Genomic DNA, 18,761 nt, shown 5'->3' with positions numbered 1-18,761 from the left:
TTAGAAGACTAATTATGCTCTTCTTGCCCTTTTTAGAGCAAAAACCACAAATCCCTTGAAAGGAATTGAGTAACCCAATAGAGTATATACATCTCCTCTCATTAGCTATGATTTCTTAAAACACAAGTATGTCTTAAATAGTTCCAGCGGCCAGCCTCCTTGTTCAGCACTAAAGATTGTTGAGAGGACAGTGCTCGTCGCAGTCATCTGTCACAAGGCAGTGTGACAGAGAGTCTCAGAGTCCTCCTGGGGGAATGCCATAGAACAGCATTTGTCAGACTTGAGGAAACATCAGAACAAGAGGCTACCACAAGGTTAAAGTATTTTATCAGTAGGAAAGTAATGGAGGCAAGCAAAGACAGATGTGCTGCAGGCACAGTATTGTGCCAATGGAAAAAGGAGAGGCGAAGTGATAACATTAGCACTTAGCACCAAAAAGGAAAGGGTGCACAGAATTGAAGATTGATGTTCATGAGTCCGATGTCTCATGATACCAACATAATTGCCAGTACTGAATAGAACATTTCTTTATTCCCAAAGTTTATTAAATGGAACCAGGTGCTAGCTACGTTTTCTTTCATGTTTGGTGGGGGGTAGTAGATTTTGGTAGTCATGCTACTTATTTTGTCAGTATCTCTACGTTGATTGTATTGCTAGTTTTACACACTAATGGGACCTTTTCTTTCCACCATCAAAGCCTTCAGATAAGTAGAAACGTTCTAGCATTGTGTTTGAGGTATTTTCTACTAGCTGTGCCTTTATTCATATAATTGCACCATGAAGAGCAGAGAGTCTCTATCAGAAGCAGTAATGGATCTTATTTCCAAGGACACTCCTCTGATAATAGCATAATCAAGACTTGCTTATTTCTATAATCACTGTGCCAAAATTCAGGCTAAAATTTTTAGGAGCACCTTAACTTTGACAAAGCATGATTTCTCGAGGCATGACCTGTTATTGGGCAGAGTTGGTCAGAGGGTAGGGTTGGTTTTGGAATGGATTGTCATGGAGCAGGGTTTGACAGAATATACACGTGTTTCTGAATATTCTCTTTTTACTGCCAGACAACACTATTCACACTTCAGTCTTTACCCCAAGCCAGGCCTCATTTAGACCCCAGACCAGATACCATAATTCATATTCTAGATCTCAAGGTTTCACCCCCTTACCTCTCCCATTTCCTCTTCTTCAGGTGGGGCTTCTCTTTGGTGCCGCCAAAAATGACGTCCTGACACTAGTTAGTGTGAAGATGTTGTGTGTGGCAGAGCCAAGGAGAAGTCCTGGCAAATACAGACAATTATCTATTACCAAAAAAACTGTGGAGCAGCCAATAAGTCTGCCCCACAGTCTGTCATTCTAAATCTTTTATACATACAGTATCTATAGCTTGTGTTTGACATTTCCTTGTAAAGTAAATGCAGTGCAGTTGATAGAACGACGCTCAATCTGTACTGATTCGTTTCATCTCTATTATTCCTGACTTCAACCTCCTTTATTACTAGTCCTACTTTAAGTAAAACAATGACAGAGATTTACTAAGAAAAATGCGCCATAATTCTGCCTCAGATTTTACATGTGCACTGAATTTATGAGTTTTAAACACTTTTTGACACCGCACAAAGCAATTTTGAAAACTGTCTAGAAAAGGGGTCATGACTAATGCTGGATTTACACTGCCCGAAGGAGCAGGTGATTGTCGGGAAGGGAGATCTTTCCCAACAATTGTCTGCTCATCAGTGGAGGTGAAGCACTGCATTTATATACAGCGATCACCTCCACTGTATGGGGATGAGAGACGGCTACTGCTCATCCTCATACATATGCATTGTTTCTGGGCAGCAGATCACTGTTAAACAGCACAGTATGCTGCCCAGAAACAATGATTTAGATGTCCGCATGAAAGATAGATTCACCCAAGGAGCAAGCACTTCGCTCATTCATCGGGTGATATGCGCCACCTTTATATGGGCCGATGAGCATTTGTAGGAACGTTCCTTACAGATAATTGTCCTGAACATCGGGCCAGGTAAACCCGCCTTAAGAGGAGATTTGTCATTGTATGGTGCCATAAAGTAAGTGAACCAAGAGGCAGCAAAGAAAAGTGTCCAGCAAGATGTGGCACATTTATCTTCCAGCAAGTGCCATTGCACTATTTTCACCTCTGCTGGATCACACTTTTTTGGAAGACAAAATTACCTATTTTACGCAAATTTCAGCATGTACTAAAGAAGGTCATAAATAAATCTATGCTGGTTCATTTCCACAAATATTTTTTGTACTTTTGTTACATTATATTTTTCAGGATTTACATCAAATTCTGATTAAAATTGTTGGTGCAAAAACATGTGCCTAATTTATCTATGAACATGACAAATCCAGATGCACATATTTATCAGTAACAGATGCTGACAGCTTTAGGGAAATCATGTCTTCACAAAATTGTCACTGGTTTCTTTAGCCACCAGCCAAAGCAGAAGCTCAGCTTTTACAGGGAAATTTATAGTATGGTTAATTAAATAAGGCATCATGGTGTTAGTGCTCCCCCTACTGTATAGTTGTATTAGCACAACCAGAAATAGAAGAGAACATTTCACATGGTGTCGATGTATGCCAAGAGAGTGTCCTTTTAGCATATATTCGGGGGGAAGCATCTGCATACCTCTTTTTCAGCTGTATGGGAAAGCAAAGTTGACTACGTTTTTCAGGATCGACATCCTGGAAAGGAACATTTACAGCACAGTATGTTTCTTTTGTATTTGATCCTTCGGGCAACATATGCCATTGTATGGAATACAGAGGCATACTTTGGGACTTTAGTTTGAAACATACACCAGTTAATTTCCCCAGGATGTTCGCATCACAGGTGCCAAGATTGAATACCTGAATACCCAAATCTCAACTGTGACAAATGTCAGGTCTTTAGGGGTTTTTAGAATAACCTAGTATATACACTGTATCAGGGATCAGCAATCTTCGGCACTCCAGCTGCTGTGAAACTACAACTCCCAGCATACACACTTACTCAGCTGTTCTTGTAACTCCCATAAAAGTGAAAGGAGGATATTGGGAATTGTAGTTTCAGAACAGCTGGAGCGTTGGAGGTTGCTGATCCCTGCACTATATGATATGGTATTGTATTCATTTATTATTCATTGTATCAAGCTTACTGTACAGAAATCTGTAAACTTATTTAACTAATGAAATAATATACTGGTTTGCTTAGTGGATTATTCAGACGATGTGGCTGTAACTTCTGATGTGTCTGTTTTGCATCCCCCATGGAGCCTTTATTCTTATGACTTTTATGTGCCATTACCGTATTATTCATGATATAAATTAATAATAATAATAAAGGTCCATCTGGATGTTACCAGTTGGGAGTGTGTCTCTGCACAGTCTGCCTTGGCAGCACTGATTGGATAAAGTCAGACTGTGCAGAGACCCCCCCCCCCCCCCCCCCCCCCCCCCCCCCCAAAAAAAAAAACTGGTAACACCCAACTGGACCTTCATTGCAAACTTCTGGCAATTCTTTCATAACACATGGAATAACAAAGGAACCTCACAACAGAAAGTCATAAGAACAGATGCTCCAGAATTGATATTACATGGGTAATGTAATCTAAAACAGACATGTCAGGAGAGGTGAAATCTTTAAAGAGAACCTGGTAGGTGATTCTTGATGCCCTGAGAGCAGGATATGATAGAGGGAGTGATGCTTTGTGCTTAGTCTGCCCAAACAGGATGTTTGACAGCTCTCTCAGTGTCTGTATGTGTATAGAGAAGGCTGTCAGTCATCCTGTGTGGGTGGAGTAATCAGGACTCTTACAGTCTCTCATAGGAGCCCTTTCAGGAATGACTGTGATTTCTACTTAGAAATCTTTCTTCAAGTCATATAAAGTCATTTGTGGTCGTGGCAACCAAGAACGTACCCAGTCCTACCTGAGATACCCTACCCCTAAGCGGTTAGAGTTGTGCCGCAACCGCGTCGTGGAGGGACGCCTGAAAGAGGGCATCCCCTTTGAGAGTAACAGGTGAAAAGGGTGGGTGGGAGGGGGAACTCTGCACGTCGTACGATTGTGGGAGGGCGCTGGCCGTTGAAGTAGGCAGCCAAGCCCCTCCCACAAATACAGGCCAATGAATCGGCCTTACACTTGTGGTCGTGGCAACCAAAAACATACCCAGTCCTACCTGAGATACCCTACCCCTAAGCGGTTAGAGTTGTGCCGCAACCGCGTCGTGGAGGGACGCCTGAAAGAGGGCAAAAAGACATACTGATTGGCAGGAGTAATTTTATTACAACGTAATTACAAAACCAAATTCTGAAAAGCCGTTGACATCTCAGTTTCGGGGTGAGGTATGTAACGGCTAAAACACGTGGAGCGCCAACGCCCTAATTTCTGAATGACATGTGCTGGCACCTGATTTTTGGAGGCCGCGGACGCAGCACCTATGCGGAATGAATGTCCTGAGATTGTGGCAGGGTCGCCGCCCAAGCTGGCCACAAGGGAACGTACGTGGGACACGAACTGATGGGTGGTGAGTGGAACCACCCCAAATGGCAGCAGTGGACTATTTGGCCCGGACCCCGACAAGGCTGACCGTAGTTGACGGAGAACCGTGACGGGGCACCATTGATGAGACGTGGGGAAATAGGACAACGGGACTGGGGGGCCCACCTGTGAGGTTTTGGACGTCCTCAGCAGTAGCACGTACCCTTCGGCATTTTGGACCAGCTGGCCGACTGTGAGAAACCTGCTACTGCCAGGAGAACAAGTGAACTCCCCAGGTCTCAAGAAGCCGTAGAAGGCTAGATAGACGGCGGATTTGAGTACCAAGCTGGGCAAAACCCTGAAAGGATTATTATCCAGGACGTCAGATAGTCTACGGAAAAGGAGCTTGGTGATCGCTTGCCTACGCACTTGGCCTTGGGGCCCACATTTGCTCAAACCCTTAAGCGCTGCTTTGACAGCATGCATGGAGAACACCGACGCCCGTTCGAGATGACTGACGGAGAGGAAATGTTGTACTCCCGACAAGTATGACCTCACCGTATTGTGGGAGAGATTGAGTTCTGAGTGGCAGTATCCAATGAACGCCAAGATGTACTCTACAAAACTGGATTCTCCCCGAGGACATTCCCCCTGAAACCTGCAAAACGCCTTCCACCCGGTGTTATATGCCCTGGTCGTGTTTGTGAAAGGGAATATCAAAGCGTGGGCCGTCTCTAGGTGACTGGTTACGCTAGCATTAAGGACTCGTGAGGAGGGACGGTAGCGCCCGCTACATCTGCCTCTGGCATGACCTGCGAAAAAAGGGAGAAATTAGCCCTCGATAAGGCGTTAGCAGCCAAGTTTTGCGAACCTGGCACATGCGCACTATAAATATGGAAATGGTAATGTAGGGAGAGTTGCACTAACCGTCTTAGGAGACACATGCAGTGAGCTGACTTTGACAATCCACTGTTTACAATGTCTACCACTGCTGTATTGTCAGTCACAAACAAAACAGACCGATTCACCCAATGATTGCCCCATACGTGAAAGGCTACCACAATGGGGTACAGTTCGAATAGTGCCGAGGTTTGGAGGAACCCTGGGATCTGTCTCACCTCGGCAGGCCATTCGTCTGCGACCCAGTGGGTGCCAAAATTGGCGGCAAAACCTGAGCTCGCAGCCGCATCTGAGAAGACTACAGGAGATTGACATGACAACTCGGGTACGAACAAGGACACCCCATTCCACTGACCAAGAAATTGATCCCACATGTGGAGATCAGCTAAGGCCTGACTGTCCAGACACACTGGGCTGTCCTGCTCCGGGGCAGTGACCAAGAGCGCCAGCAGGCGGGATATGAACGACCTGCCTTGCGGAATGATGCGCATGGCGAAATTCAACATGCCCAGTAGTGACCGTAAATCAGTCTTAGTGACCACGGTTGTGACTGCAAACCTATGGATGACTTCTCTAATTCTCACTAGTTTGTCCGAAGGTAACCTAGCTAACATGTCCTGGGAGTCTAGTTCGATGCCCAGAAAGGTGATAACTGTGGACGGGCCCTCTACTTTCTTGGGGGAGACCGGGACACCTAACTGGAAAAAACACCTCAACAACTTCCCCAGCACGGGCTGCTCTTGGAACCGAAGGTGAGTTTGGTGGAAAAATAGTATAGGTCCTTCCACTTGATGCCGTGCCACTGCCAGAGCGCAGGCATGATGGGAAGCAACTTAAAGGCATCCGATATGTCGGCCTTGGACAACATCGACCCGGGACCTGACTTCATGATGATGGCAATAGCCTGGTCAATTGAAGAATATCTCATGCCTACTTCTTCTGAAGGAATAAGGGAGTTGAGGCTGGGGACCTGGGAACCATGTGGGGCTGACAAGTCAATGATGAGTCTCTCCTTTTTGCTGAATTTGCCCGTGACCACCCCCACAGGACTGACTCTCCACCGTTGGAAAGGAGGCACTTCGAAAGGACCGATCAAGAACCCTTTGTTCAACTCGGACTCTATTAATGTGTCTACAGAATTAGGATTCCTCTCGGCAGACTGAAGGTTCCTGCACTCGTACGTGAATTCTGGAGTCGTGATTAACCCTGTATGGAAGCCCTCGTGAAACCCTGACACCAGGAACTGCACGAACCCTGGATTGTGGTGACCTTGCAAGTACTCCTGTAAACAACTGGTATTGACCACACTCATGTAATTTTTCATTGATTTTAATGAGCATGCGACTCTGGGATGAGCCCTGAAACAGTTGGTGCAGATGTGTAACAGACGACATTGCCCGAAATTACAAGATGCGTAATTGTAATTGTTACAGATCTGGGCCCTTCCTAGCTGAACAATGGGCCGGCCTAGCTTATCCACCGAACTGGGGGGTCTGAAAACATTGAGTGGCCCAGCTGACGAGCTGGAGGGGTATGAGGAAGTGCTGGCGGCTGACTTGTGGCACCACTCTACGGAGTGGAAGATGGACTGACAAGCGGAACAGGAGGGAGCTTTCAGGCCTGCAAAATGCCTGCAGAATAGTTCTGTATCTAGGTTGGACCAATCTGTGACATGTTGGAACTGAGAGAGAGCAGCTGCTGCCTTGGCTGAAAACGAACAATGATAATCGTAAAACGAATTCCCTCCATACCTATGACCCAACTCTGTAACCCGAAAGAGGTACAGATCGAGTTCCTCCCTCCTGTCCGGCCTGGCAGAACATATGACATCCCTGAAAAGGCTAAACGCCATGACGAACTCCGGGATGGTTAACTTGCGGTTAAGCCTGTGGTCACGGCCTCTCAGCACCACCGAGACTTCCCCGCAAGCTATGACTTTGTTGTCAGATATGTCCCTGGAGGCTATCAGCAATGAAGCGAGATTAACATCCCTACCCTCTAGGATGTCTTTCCTGATGCTGATCGGGACGAAATGAGACGGAGCCACATTGGGGATGGCCTGGACAGTACGGATTTCCCCTACAGCAGAGGTGGTAGCGACCGGAACCTCAGGGGAAGAAACTGGAATGACCGAGCCGTGAGCCTCGACTGACTCCAACCTCGCCTGTATTGAAGTGACAGCAGATGTCAGACTGTTCAGCATAGCGTGCAACTGAGCAAGTGACGTTTGCATCGTGGTCGCGGGGGGATCATCACTACTGGGCACCAAGGAGTCTTTCCACAGCTGATATAATTCCGCCTTCCTGGCGGAAGCCGGGAAAGGGATGCCCCTCTTCGTCAGCTCCGACATAAGCCTGGGGATGGTCCATGCTCGCAGGGACGGTATACTGCCCCCCTCGGACATTCCTGCTACGTTCTCGTCCACAGACGCCTCGACGATGTCTGATGCGTGTGACATCACAGCTGTGGAAACAGTAACGTAAAGTGACAGGCTAAACTGGACGACCACCAGCATCCGTGAAACTGTTTAGCAACGTATGGAAAGGGTGTACTGCCCCCGTGTAGCTACGCACACTAACACCAGAAGAACCGTGAGGGAGTGGCCAGGAACCGCCACCCAGAAATGCACACAGGGGAGATATGATGTACTTACCTACTCAGAAATCTACACACTGACCACCGCGGAAAGCTTGTGAAACAGCACAACCTGGACGTGAGCTGCAAGCTAAAGGGCGACCGGTGGAAGGGAGTTAGCCGCTGACTAACATTGTTCCCCCCGACTGTTCCTAGCGTTGTCACGGAGCCCTACCTATCTATGCGGCACGGCGGCCCGTGCCAGACTTTAGTGAAGGCGAGGAGTGGGGCCATTGCGTCCCCCGCACCCCTCCACGATAACCGCGTGGGGAGCGCAGAGCTCCCTGGCACCGTGGACTAGAGTGGGAGGTACCCCTTGCGCAACGGCCCCCGCCCCACACCAACACGGATCGAGAGCCACGTGGAGAGCTAGCGCGGCTCCCTGGTAGAGCGCTCAGTGCGGGGGTGCCCTCCTCTGCCCAAGGGGCCGACCCGCCTGCCGGCTGAGCACTTCTACCGCGTGGGGAGTAGCGCGGCTCTCTGGCATGAAACCGGTGTAGGGGGGGCTCCCAAACAACGCGGTCAGTGGATATTGCCGCGTGGGGGGCCTCACCGCTCCCTGGCAGTGCGCCCAGTGCGGGGGTGCCCCCCTTCGTTTGAGGGGCCGACCCACCGCCAGCTGGGCACACCCACCACGTGGGGAAACGGCGCAGCGCTGGCCAGATATCGGAGGCGGCGGGGGGGGGAGTCCTTTCCATCACAAGCCCCGCCCCCCGCCGGTAGGTGACTGCCACACTATTTCTCCGAGCGGCGGAGGAGGGGAGCGCTGTCTCCGTCGCGACTCCGCCCCCCCCCCCCCCCGCTGGAGACAGACAGCGCACAACGTGGACGGGGGAGGAGGGAGCCTTTCCTCCGTCGAGGTCCCGCCCCCCGCTGGCTTGGATCCCCACCGTGATGCGGTCCGGAGCGTGAGGGCCCCCACTCACCTAGGGGCCGACCGCCAACCGGACTTCCACTTACCCTGCCTGCTGGACTGAAGTGCCAGGTACGAGTGCACGCTTCCTGCGAAACTCTGCACGTCGTACGATTGTGGGAGGGCGCTGGCCGTTGAAGTAGGCAGCCAAGCCCCTCCCACAAATACAGGCCAATGAATCGGCCTTACACATATCACACAGATCAACTTCACAGATAGGGCAGCAGAAATCTCCTGATCTACTATGAAAGCATGATGGAAATGTAAAAGCTACACCATGAAATATAGTGTTTTGGGAAATGCACATACCTCTGATGCATTTTGCATCAACCAGTAGTGTGGCTATAGTGGGTGGAATACAATATTTAGCAGTGTTAGGCCCCCTGCACACGAACGTGTGCTTCCCGTTGCCGTATTGCGGACCGCATTTGCGGATCCTAAATACGCGGGTGCCGTTCCGTGGGCATTCCGCATTACGGATGCGGACCCATTCACTTGAATGGGTCCGCAAATCCGGAGATGCTGAATGGTGCGGAACGGAACCCTTCGGAAGCACTACGGAGTGCTTCCGTGGGGTTTCGTCCCGTACTTCCGTTCTGCAAAAAGATAGAACATGTCCTATCTTTTTGCGGAACGGCCGGATCGCGGACCCAATAAAGTGAATGGGTCCGCGATCCGCTGCGGTTGCCCCACAGACTGTGTTCGTGCATTGCGGCCCGCATTTTGCTGGCCGCAGCGCGACCACGGGGTGCACACGTTCGTGTGCAGGGGACCTTAGGCTAGTTGCAGACTAGCGTCAGAGATCCAGCAGTAAATTCCGTCACCCAGCAGTTTTCTTCCAGCCGATTCTCTGAATATTTGCTGGAATGCGTCCAGCTCTCTGCCGGTCCCAATTACAGTGAATAGGGCTGGACGGAGCCTTACAAACCTCTGGCAATGCCAGCGCATGCAGAGGTCCGGCAGGGAATAGCCTGTATGAACATGCCACAGTTTTTTCTGTCGGAATCTTATGGAATACGCCTTATGAAACCAGAGCCATACAGAGGTGCAGTAGAGGCTTCATGCACTTCCATGGCAGCCCATTTATGGCCAGAAACACAACAGAGCAGTAGTACAGCCCTGTTCATACTGTCATATTGCATGAATATTTTTGGCGAAGAATGGGAATAAACTAGTTTATATGTAATTAGTAAATCCTTAACCAAAAATTCTGTTTTTCAAATTCTTCCTAAAAGTTGAGTTAAAAAAATGGAATCCTAGTAATATGATAAGAAAATTCAGATGAAAATTGCAGCTCACGGATAAAGAATCTCTGCTCCTTCTCTGCACAGACATGTTATACCTGCTTGCCAAAAGATGTTCAAGATGTTTAGAACTGTGAAATGTCTTCCCTCGGTGTGGACAATTTAATGACGAAGCATTTAGACCACCAGATGGCTCCATGCTTGCATTGCATACACAAGTCGGAGTTCAGCTAAAATTGTTGTATGCGGTTATGTTAACAGACTGAAACCTCTTCTCAACAGATGGAAGGTGTTTCTGCTGCCTTTTTATCTCAATATGTCAAGAACACAAGTAAAGCTAAAACGAAGTATGTTTTCTAGGATTGTTAATAAGAATACTGTGATGCGTTCATACAACTCTCACCAGACAGTAAATACGGTCTATTGGCCCAGATTTACTACTCTTCACCTCGATTCTGGAGCAAATGTCACCGACATGTGTCACAATTTGTCATATCCAGGTTTAGAGAAATTATCTATGCCTAGCCTAATAAGGGGTGTGGCTTGATGGAAAAGGGGTATGGCTTTGTGTGAAGGGGAGTGACCTAATATGCAAAATTTAGTGCCAAAATGTCACCATAATTCCAGCATACAATTCTGTCTCAAACTAAACCAATTAATAGTTGGTCAAGTTAGACAAAGGTGTTTAGCCATACACCAATGTGTAGAGACACATACATGCAGTGATCTCCGTCACTGTTTGAGGACGGGGAATTGCTATAGCGATCCCTCGTCCTCATACAGAATCATGGCTTCTGAGCTGCAGATCGCTGTTTAGACAGCACGCTCTGCTGCTCAGAAGCCATGATCTGTGGGGCCTGCACAAGCGACAGGATCACCTGATGAACTAGCGTTTTGCTCGTTCATCGGGTGGTTGGCAGCACATTTAGACGGCACTCTATAGATAAAAAGCACCAGCCTATGTGCGCTCCCACGATCCCGGCCACCAGAGTGTGCAAGCATGAGATCAGTGTGGAAAAATGAATCCAACTAGCAAAGGAAGCCATATGTATAATAACAATACATTAGTAAGTGGCTTGTATTAACTTTCTGTACATTATAAATGCCACTTGCTGAAGTGACACAACCCCTTTAAGGCCAGTTTACAGGGGGCTGATGCCCAGACTGTTAACTTGAATGAACTGAATGTTCCCAATAACTGCCTGATTGGCAGTGAAGATGACAGCTGCAGCAATCATCTCCTTTGACCATTCCTGCAATCGCTCTTCCGTTCCCTAGGGGAGAGTGCCTAAACTTTAGGTTATCTAGCTTGCTAGTTCCTAGTGAAGGTGTGCTGCTCTGTTTCTCTGCCTGTGTACAGACCTCTGCTTGTTTACTGATTCTAACCCTTTGCTGCCTGACCTGACCTTAGATCATTTACTGCATTGACTATTTGCTGCCTGCTCTGTCCTCTAACGAATTTCATTGATTTGCAGGAACTCTGCCTGCCCTGACCTGTGACTGTTTCCTGACTACAAGTATTGTCTGATTCCTCTGTGCTTTGCAACTCTGGTCACTGTGGGTCAGCAGCCAACCACACTAGGACTTATCCAAAACGAAGTGAAGTCCAGATCCCTGTATAGTGGTTAAAGAGTGAATACCAGGGGACTGACAGGATAACGACCTTAAAGGGGTTTTCTCCGATTTTAATACTGATTACCTATCCTCTGAATAGATCATCAGTATCTGGTCCGTGGGGGTTTGAGAAGGTAGCAGTGCTTGCAGTAGCACTGTGGTCTTCTCACAGCTTCGCTTAGACCAGTAACAATATGTTCAAAGGTCACGTGGCATAGGCGCAGCTCAGCCCCATTCAGCCCCATTCAACTGAATGGGGCTGAGCTTGATACCAAGCACAACCACTATACAATGTACGACACTGTGCTTGGTAAGCTGTGAGAAGGCAGCGGCGCTCACAGGAGCACCAGTGCCTTCTCAAACAGCTGATCCTGGAAAACCCTTTTAAGTCTAGGCAAAAGTCAAACCGGTTGGTTGACGCAGTGGTTTAACATCCACTGTCCATAACATCTTTGTTATGTTGACTGACTTCTGATCCTGATCTTAGCCTGTCTCTTCCATTGGATTTATTTTCCCTGTTATTTTGGTTCCAGAACTGATATCAAATACTCTCTTTTCTCATGACTTTAATTTTTTTTGATCTACTGGCTTGCTGCTTTCTGACTGATATTCCATTGATGACAACTGGCTACTTTCCTGACTCAGCTACAAGTTGACGTACAAGTCACCCAGGAAGGAGATTGTCATCAGGAGAATGTCCATGCACCCAATGGGACTTTGGCTTGCTTGGATGTTTTACAACCTGCACCTCCAGCGACATTCACATTACCTGTCTTCCATCAGACATCCATGGCAACTATATATTTGTGTCATGATGAACTTACCTATCTGTGATCTGCCAGTGCCTGTCTCTCTGCCCAGTAGCAGCCGCTTTGGTCCGTGCACTAGTGCTGAGGAAGATCAGGAGTGGCGCATGCCTCAGTAGTTCCAAGTCCATTTGGCCAGGCACCAGGCTCTGGTGAACACCTAGCAGTAGCCTTAGATTCTGATAATCTTCTGTAGGAAGTTTGGTAGCAGTTTTTAAGTTTGCTGGCTGAGTTTCTGGATGTGATCTCTGTAGTTTACTTTACACTTGCCTGCCATGCCGGCCAAAAAGTTATGGCTCCAGGAAGGCATAGAGTTAAAAACGAAAGCTAAAATATGAAAATTAGCCTGGTCTTTAAGGGGGAAGGCTATGGACACCTTTGCACTTTTTTTAAAATAATTTATTCATTTGCTTCCCAAATGCAAAATTAAGCAAATTTCTGAATAGTCTTTATTAAAAGATATCTTACCATTTTCCTTCTGCAGAGTCTGTGTCCTTCACCTTGCTGCTGGTGCTGCTGAATCTGACATAAATCAGTCAGAGCATTAATCTTGCTTCTGGCAGGTCTCCCTGCTCTTTCTATCCCTTCTGTCTGTGTTGAAGATAACAGCAGAGGGGAAGATGTGTATGGAGATCCAAGGAAGGTTAGTTCACACAGACTATAGATAATAAGAGAGCAGCATAGAGTGATACTCAAGTACAATGGATAACGGGGGAGTGGAGACTAGTGGTTTCTCACCTTGAAAAACCAGAACTATAATAGTTGAAAGATGATGTGGATATACTGCTTGGTCGTGGGGATCAACGTCGAGGTAAAACACATGTGGTCATTCAATATCATAAAGAGAAGGAAGGAAAAATGATCCTGGACCAGTGCTGTCCCAGTGATGCTTCTTTTATTTAAATTAATCAAGTAACATATACCGGTATTTGTTTGTTTGGTCTACATTGAAATCATGTCCAGAAGCTGAGGAAGAGGCAGCTTCCTCAAAACGCATCATTTGTTGATTGATTCATTTAAATAAAAGAAGTACCACTGGGATAGCGCTGGTCCAGGATATTCTTTATTCCCTCTATAGATGGGGAGGGAAGCACACACAGGGCAGTTTGCAGAGGCAAGGAAGCAGCAACCTGGACCCACAGATCCAGCATGTATTTGTGGGAGAGACACTTCCCATTAGAAACGTCTGAAACTAAGAGCAAAGTGAATATCAACCGGTCTGAAAATGAATGAATATTGAATATTGCAGAATGAAACTTTTTTGCAACTTTTTTTTATTATTTTCCCATGACAGAGGTGTCCATAGCATTCTAATTAATTGTTAATTATGTTTTAACATTAATTGTTCCTATTCCTTACCACTAAACTAATTTGGTACCATCACTATTGCAGGTGTTAATAAAGTTATTGTTAATATGTACACGGTTATCACAGTAGGTAAAGGTTTCATTATAAACCAGGAGCTAAGACGTACTGTAATTTGTTTCTAAGGCAAACAAAAGGAAGGCTGCAAACACTGATAAATAATGCATCACTTAGACTCCACTGGTATTGGAACAGAATAATTATTTAGTGCAGTAGGTAATATCAAATCTTCTTTTTCAGGGTGTCTGGCGGAGAACTGTTTGACCGAATCGTGGAAAAAGGGTTTTATACAGAGAAAGACGCAAGTACGCTCATCCGACAAGTGTTAGATGCTGTCTTCTATCTTCACAGACTTGGCATTGTACACCGAGATTTAAAGGTAAGATAGTTTATCACAAAGAGTACGTTTTATCAATATCATTTGGCAAATTATAGAATGAAAGCAGACTTCACACAAAGCATACACATCTACGTCACAGGAATGAGACTCGGGCAGCTCTGCTCACCGTATCGAAGATACCCTCAGTGATCACACCATACAGTGGATATGTCTGAAAGATATATTGTGCTTGAAAAGCTATTGAAGGGTTGTCAAATCAGAGACAGCCGCTTTCAGATTACAGCCTGCTTCTAGTGCCCCAGCAATGTCACCTCTTGTAGGGTAAATGTTCAGGGTGGCCATTCATATGAAAGCCCATCTACTTAATACATGAATGCCTCAAGGACCCCAGAGTGGTTCACAGGACCCCCTGCAAGCCTAAAGTGACTTATAGACTGAAGTTGCTGTTATGAAACAAACGTATAGCAGAACAAAAACAACAAAGAAGTAGGATGCCTCCTAGTATTATATCCAAAGGATCTATGTTTAATTACGGTATAGCTGAAGGAATGTGTTCAAGAATATTTGGGCGCCAGTATCAAGCTTGTAATCCCCAAATATGTCCAAATGTAGGTACTGTGGGATAAAGTATCCAACCTGTCATGTCTCTGTCCTATTATAACAACTAGATTGCATGAACTTCCACATATTTGTTTTCACCACCACCATAGTTAAAATGCATCATTTGTCTGGTCTTACCTTTTACTGAATAGCTTTTATATTCAGAGCAAGAGAAAATACCATAGTCTGGCCAACTGTGATACTGGCTTTTATAAAACCATCATCCCTCATAAATCAACACCAATTATCTAGACACAGAAATATTTTTTAAATAATTCCAGTAGAAAAATTATGTTTTACAAGACTTAATGGAGAAATGGAGAATATATAATACTGTAGTAAGACAGTCCTTTTTAACCGGTGTCCCAGCTAGATAAAAAGGTTGGCAGCTTGGTCCGAAGGTCTTAAAAACATAAAAGAGATATTCACCTCCAACTATTCTCCACTGCTGTTCTTCTGACAATGTCCAGGTCATCTCCCAGGAAAGGCCTCAAATGTCTTATGTTAGTTCACAGCTGATTGCTATTGAAAATGCTATCTTTTCAGAAATTAGCATCACTAACAGGCTAAAAGTCAGGAAGGTGTGAGCTTAACCAGTTAAATCATTTCTTTCTGGTATTTCTTTCTTTTTAGCCGGAAAATCTACTATATTTCAGTCAAGAAGGAGAGTCAAAAATTATGATAAGTGATTTTGGTCTCTCAAAGATGGAAGGTAAAGGAGATGTGATGTCCACAGCCTGTGGAACACCTGGGTATGTTGGTAAGTGACACATTGTTCAGCTGTCATACGGATAAACATAAATCCTATTACTGTAATAATAAAGCAGTGGTTTCTGAATTCCAGCTGTTCAGCTGTTGTGAAACTACAACTCCAAGCATGTCCAAATTAATATTTCATAGTATTCCAGGCCACATACCGTATAATAAATTAACGGAGTTGTCTGGGATTTAAAAAGTGGTCTGTTTTTTGTCAGAGACAGCTACAGCTTCTAAATTTTGTTTCTGAGGTCAACAAAACTAAAGTCTCATTCACATGTCAGTGATTTCCATGAGTGATTGTGAGCCAAAACCAGGATTGGAGCCTCCACAGACATGAGGTATAAGGGAAAGACCTGCACCAAGTCTGTGTTTAGAGCCGCACCTGGTTCTGGCCCAAAATCACTGATGGAAATCACTGACTGAACACTGACGTGTGAATGAGACTTAACCCCTCTCTCCAGCCTCTGATTGACAGACTTCTTCCTATGCATAATGTAGGAAGAAAGCTGTCAATCAGAAGCAGGAGACCAGGGTTAGTCTTCAGCTCATGAATATTGAGGACATGGCAGTGCGTGTCTTACATTGAGAGGCAGAGACCCAGCACTGAAATCAGGGTCTCTGTCACTACTTTATGCTACCTTACAAATCTGTTTTGATGTAATTTTTGTTAGTAGGTCACATTTATCGTTTGTGCTTTAGAAGGGCTCTTCAGACAAAATTTTAACATAATGCAAGAGTCTGTGACAAGGACAGTCAGAAACTTCAGGCCACAGCGACATTATTTAAGTGGCATTGCATGAATGTTCAGCACAATCCACCACAGAACTTTGCCAAAGGCAGCAAAAAATGACAGCTGTATAAAAGTGAACCTTACTTTAAAAATAGATTCAGTAAACAGTGATTATGTCTTGTGACATTACAATGTCTCCAGAATATCTATTTAGTTGGTAGAAATGACTTGACATCTAGATATATGCAAAGTGCAGATAGACTTCATGTAACGTAGTGAACAAAAGCCACTATTTGTGCTTACTGTGACAAATGACTTTACAATCATTTTCAGAAATGAATAAACATGCAAACCAGCCAAAAAAATCTAAATACGAGATGTTACTCATTGAGTACATGATTTTGTATAATAATTTCTGATCTGTTATATTTTATGATTTATCCCCCTTAGAGCACCTTCATTTGCACTCTACTTTTTTTTTTTTTGAGATTTGCAAGTAGTTTAGTGGCATTTTTTTTATTTTGTAATGTTTAAAACATACTTTTTTGGAGTCTTATAGGGAAGCCTATGGAACAAGAAAACAGAAAAAAAGGTTTACATAATTATAAAGAAAAGCAGTGTATTTCCTGCTGTTTCTCATATATTTTTAATCAAATTGCTGCAGCCAGATGTGTTATTAAGTTCATAGTAACACAGTTGGTATGGCCAAAACAGACATGTGTCCATCCAGTTCAGCCTATCATCATGCAAAGTTGTTCCAGAAGAAGGCAAGAAACCCCATAAGGTCAAAGCCAATTTTGCTCATTTTTTCCTTCCTGACTCTAATCACACAATCAGAATAACTCCCTGGATCATGGACTCTTCTCTAATAATTCTAACTAATTCTAACTTAGTGTCAAAAAGAGTCTGGGCACTCGCTATACCTGGAGTAAGTGGCACTTTAATTTTTAGAATAGTCAGATACGATAAAAAACATATGTAAACATATACAATGTTTAGAAACTCACAGTAAATGCATATAACCTATAAATATCTAATAATCTGACCATTGTATACATTTACTGTGAGTTTTTAAACATTGTATATGTTTAGATATGTTTTTTATCGTATCTGACTATTCTAAAAATTAAAGTGCCACTTACTCCAGGTATAGCGAGTGCCCAGTCTCTTTTTGACATTTAGCTTTTTTAAAGATTCAGTAAATCTGTTGGCTGAGAGCACCCATCCAGGAGACCTGACGCAGTAGTGCTACCTGTACAGTATTTTCTATTAATTCTAACTTAGAGTGTAATATTATTACACTTAAGAAAATTATCCAAGCACCTCCTCTAGAAGAGAGTTCCAGAGTCTCACTGCTCTTGCAGTAAAGAATCATCTTCTATGTTAGTGCAGAAACTTCCTTTCTCTGGACACAGAGGAAAGTTCCTTGTTAGCGTTACAGTCCTGAGTATAGGTAGATCATGAAAGAGTCTATGTGGAAATATGAAATTTGTTATTCAGTCAGTAGCATTTTTACAATAGGTTTCTCTATGGGAGCTAAAAATGTGTTAAAATGCTACAAAAAGCTACTTTGCTTTTGATAAAGTCAGAGGACCATGTGAAACATCTGTTGCTTAGTAATTTCGTTTTGCTATTAAAGGGTTATTCCCATCTCAGACATTGGGGGCATATCGCTAGGATATGCCCCCAATGTCTGATAAGTACCGGTCCGTGAGTTGTACACTTAATGTATGTCTTTCATATTTTCAGCTCCAGAGGTCCTAGCCCAGAAACCATATAGTAAAGCAGTAGACTGTTGGTCCATTGGCGTAATTGCATATATTCTGTAAGTACTGCTTATCACACTAACTTTCTTTCACATATTATTTTGAATTGGGGGACTTGTCAAGGCTGACCCACGATGGAACTGTATGCACTGTTCTGGTACATGTCTGGTAAAATGGAGTACATTTCCAAATTGGACCTGGTTTTTGTTTGCTAAAACTTTTTCTCTTTCGCAAAGTGACAGAGAGATGATAAATTATTGACAAATAATAGTAAAAGAGTTTTGCACCATTGTAGTAATTGTACAATAATCAATGTAGTTAACCCCTTCCTGACCATGTCACATAAATTCACATAAATATTATGCAGTCTGTAAGATCGCCACATATTTACGTTCCCCCATTGAACATTTTTGCTGCCAAACGCCTACCTACCATAATCAGCATTTTAGCATGGTCAAAACTTCTGACAGATTCAGTAATAATCATACATGTTATAAATATAACAATAAAAACTGCAGTCTGTATGCTGCCCAAAAACATTATTTCCCCATAGAGTTGATGACGATGACATAATTTACAAATAAGTACAGCCATTCATAG

The 18,761-nt window shown here is 44.6% G+C and overlaps 1 protein-coding gene across 1 annotated transcript in view; it reads left to right on the top strand.

Moving 5' to 3' along the window:
* CAMK1D (calcium/calmodulin dependent protein kinase ID) overlaps positions 1 to 18,761 on the top strand; it is a 398,793-nt gene that overhangs the window by 342,519 nt on the left and 37,513 nt on the right. Inside the window, exons 4-6 of the mRNA XM_040413206.1 lie at positions 14,207 to 14,345; positions 15,540 to 15,666; positions 18,145 to 18,220. Coding sequence (XP_040269140.1) covers positions 14,207 to 14,345; positions 15,540 to 15,666; positions 18,145 to 18,220 — 342 coding nt within the window. The remainder of the gene's footprint in view (positions 1 to 14,206; positions 14,346 to 15,539; positions 15,667 to 18,144; positions 18,221 to 18,761) is intronic.

Source organism: Bufo bufo, chromosome 1 (assembly GCF_905171765.1).
Source record: "Bufo bufo chromosome 1, aBufBuf1.1, whole genome shotgun sequence".
NCBI lineage: Eukaryota > Metazoa > Chordata > Amphibia > Anura > Bufonidae > Bufo > Bufo bufo.
Note: the sequence above shows the minus strand (reverse complement) of the source record. Positions and strands in the feature narration are given on the sequence as shown.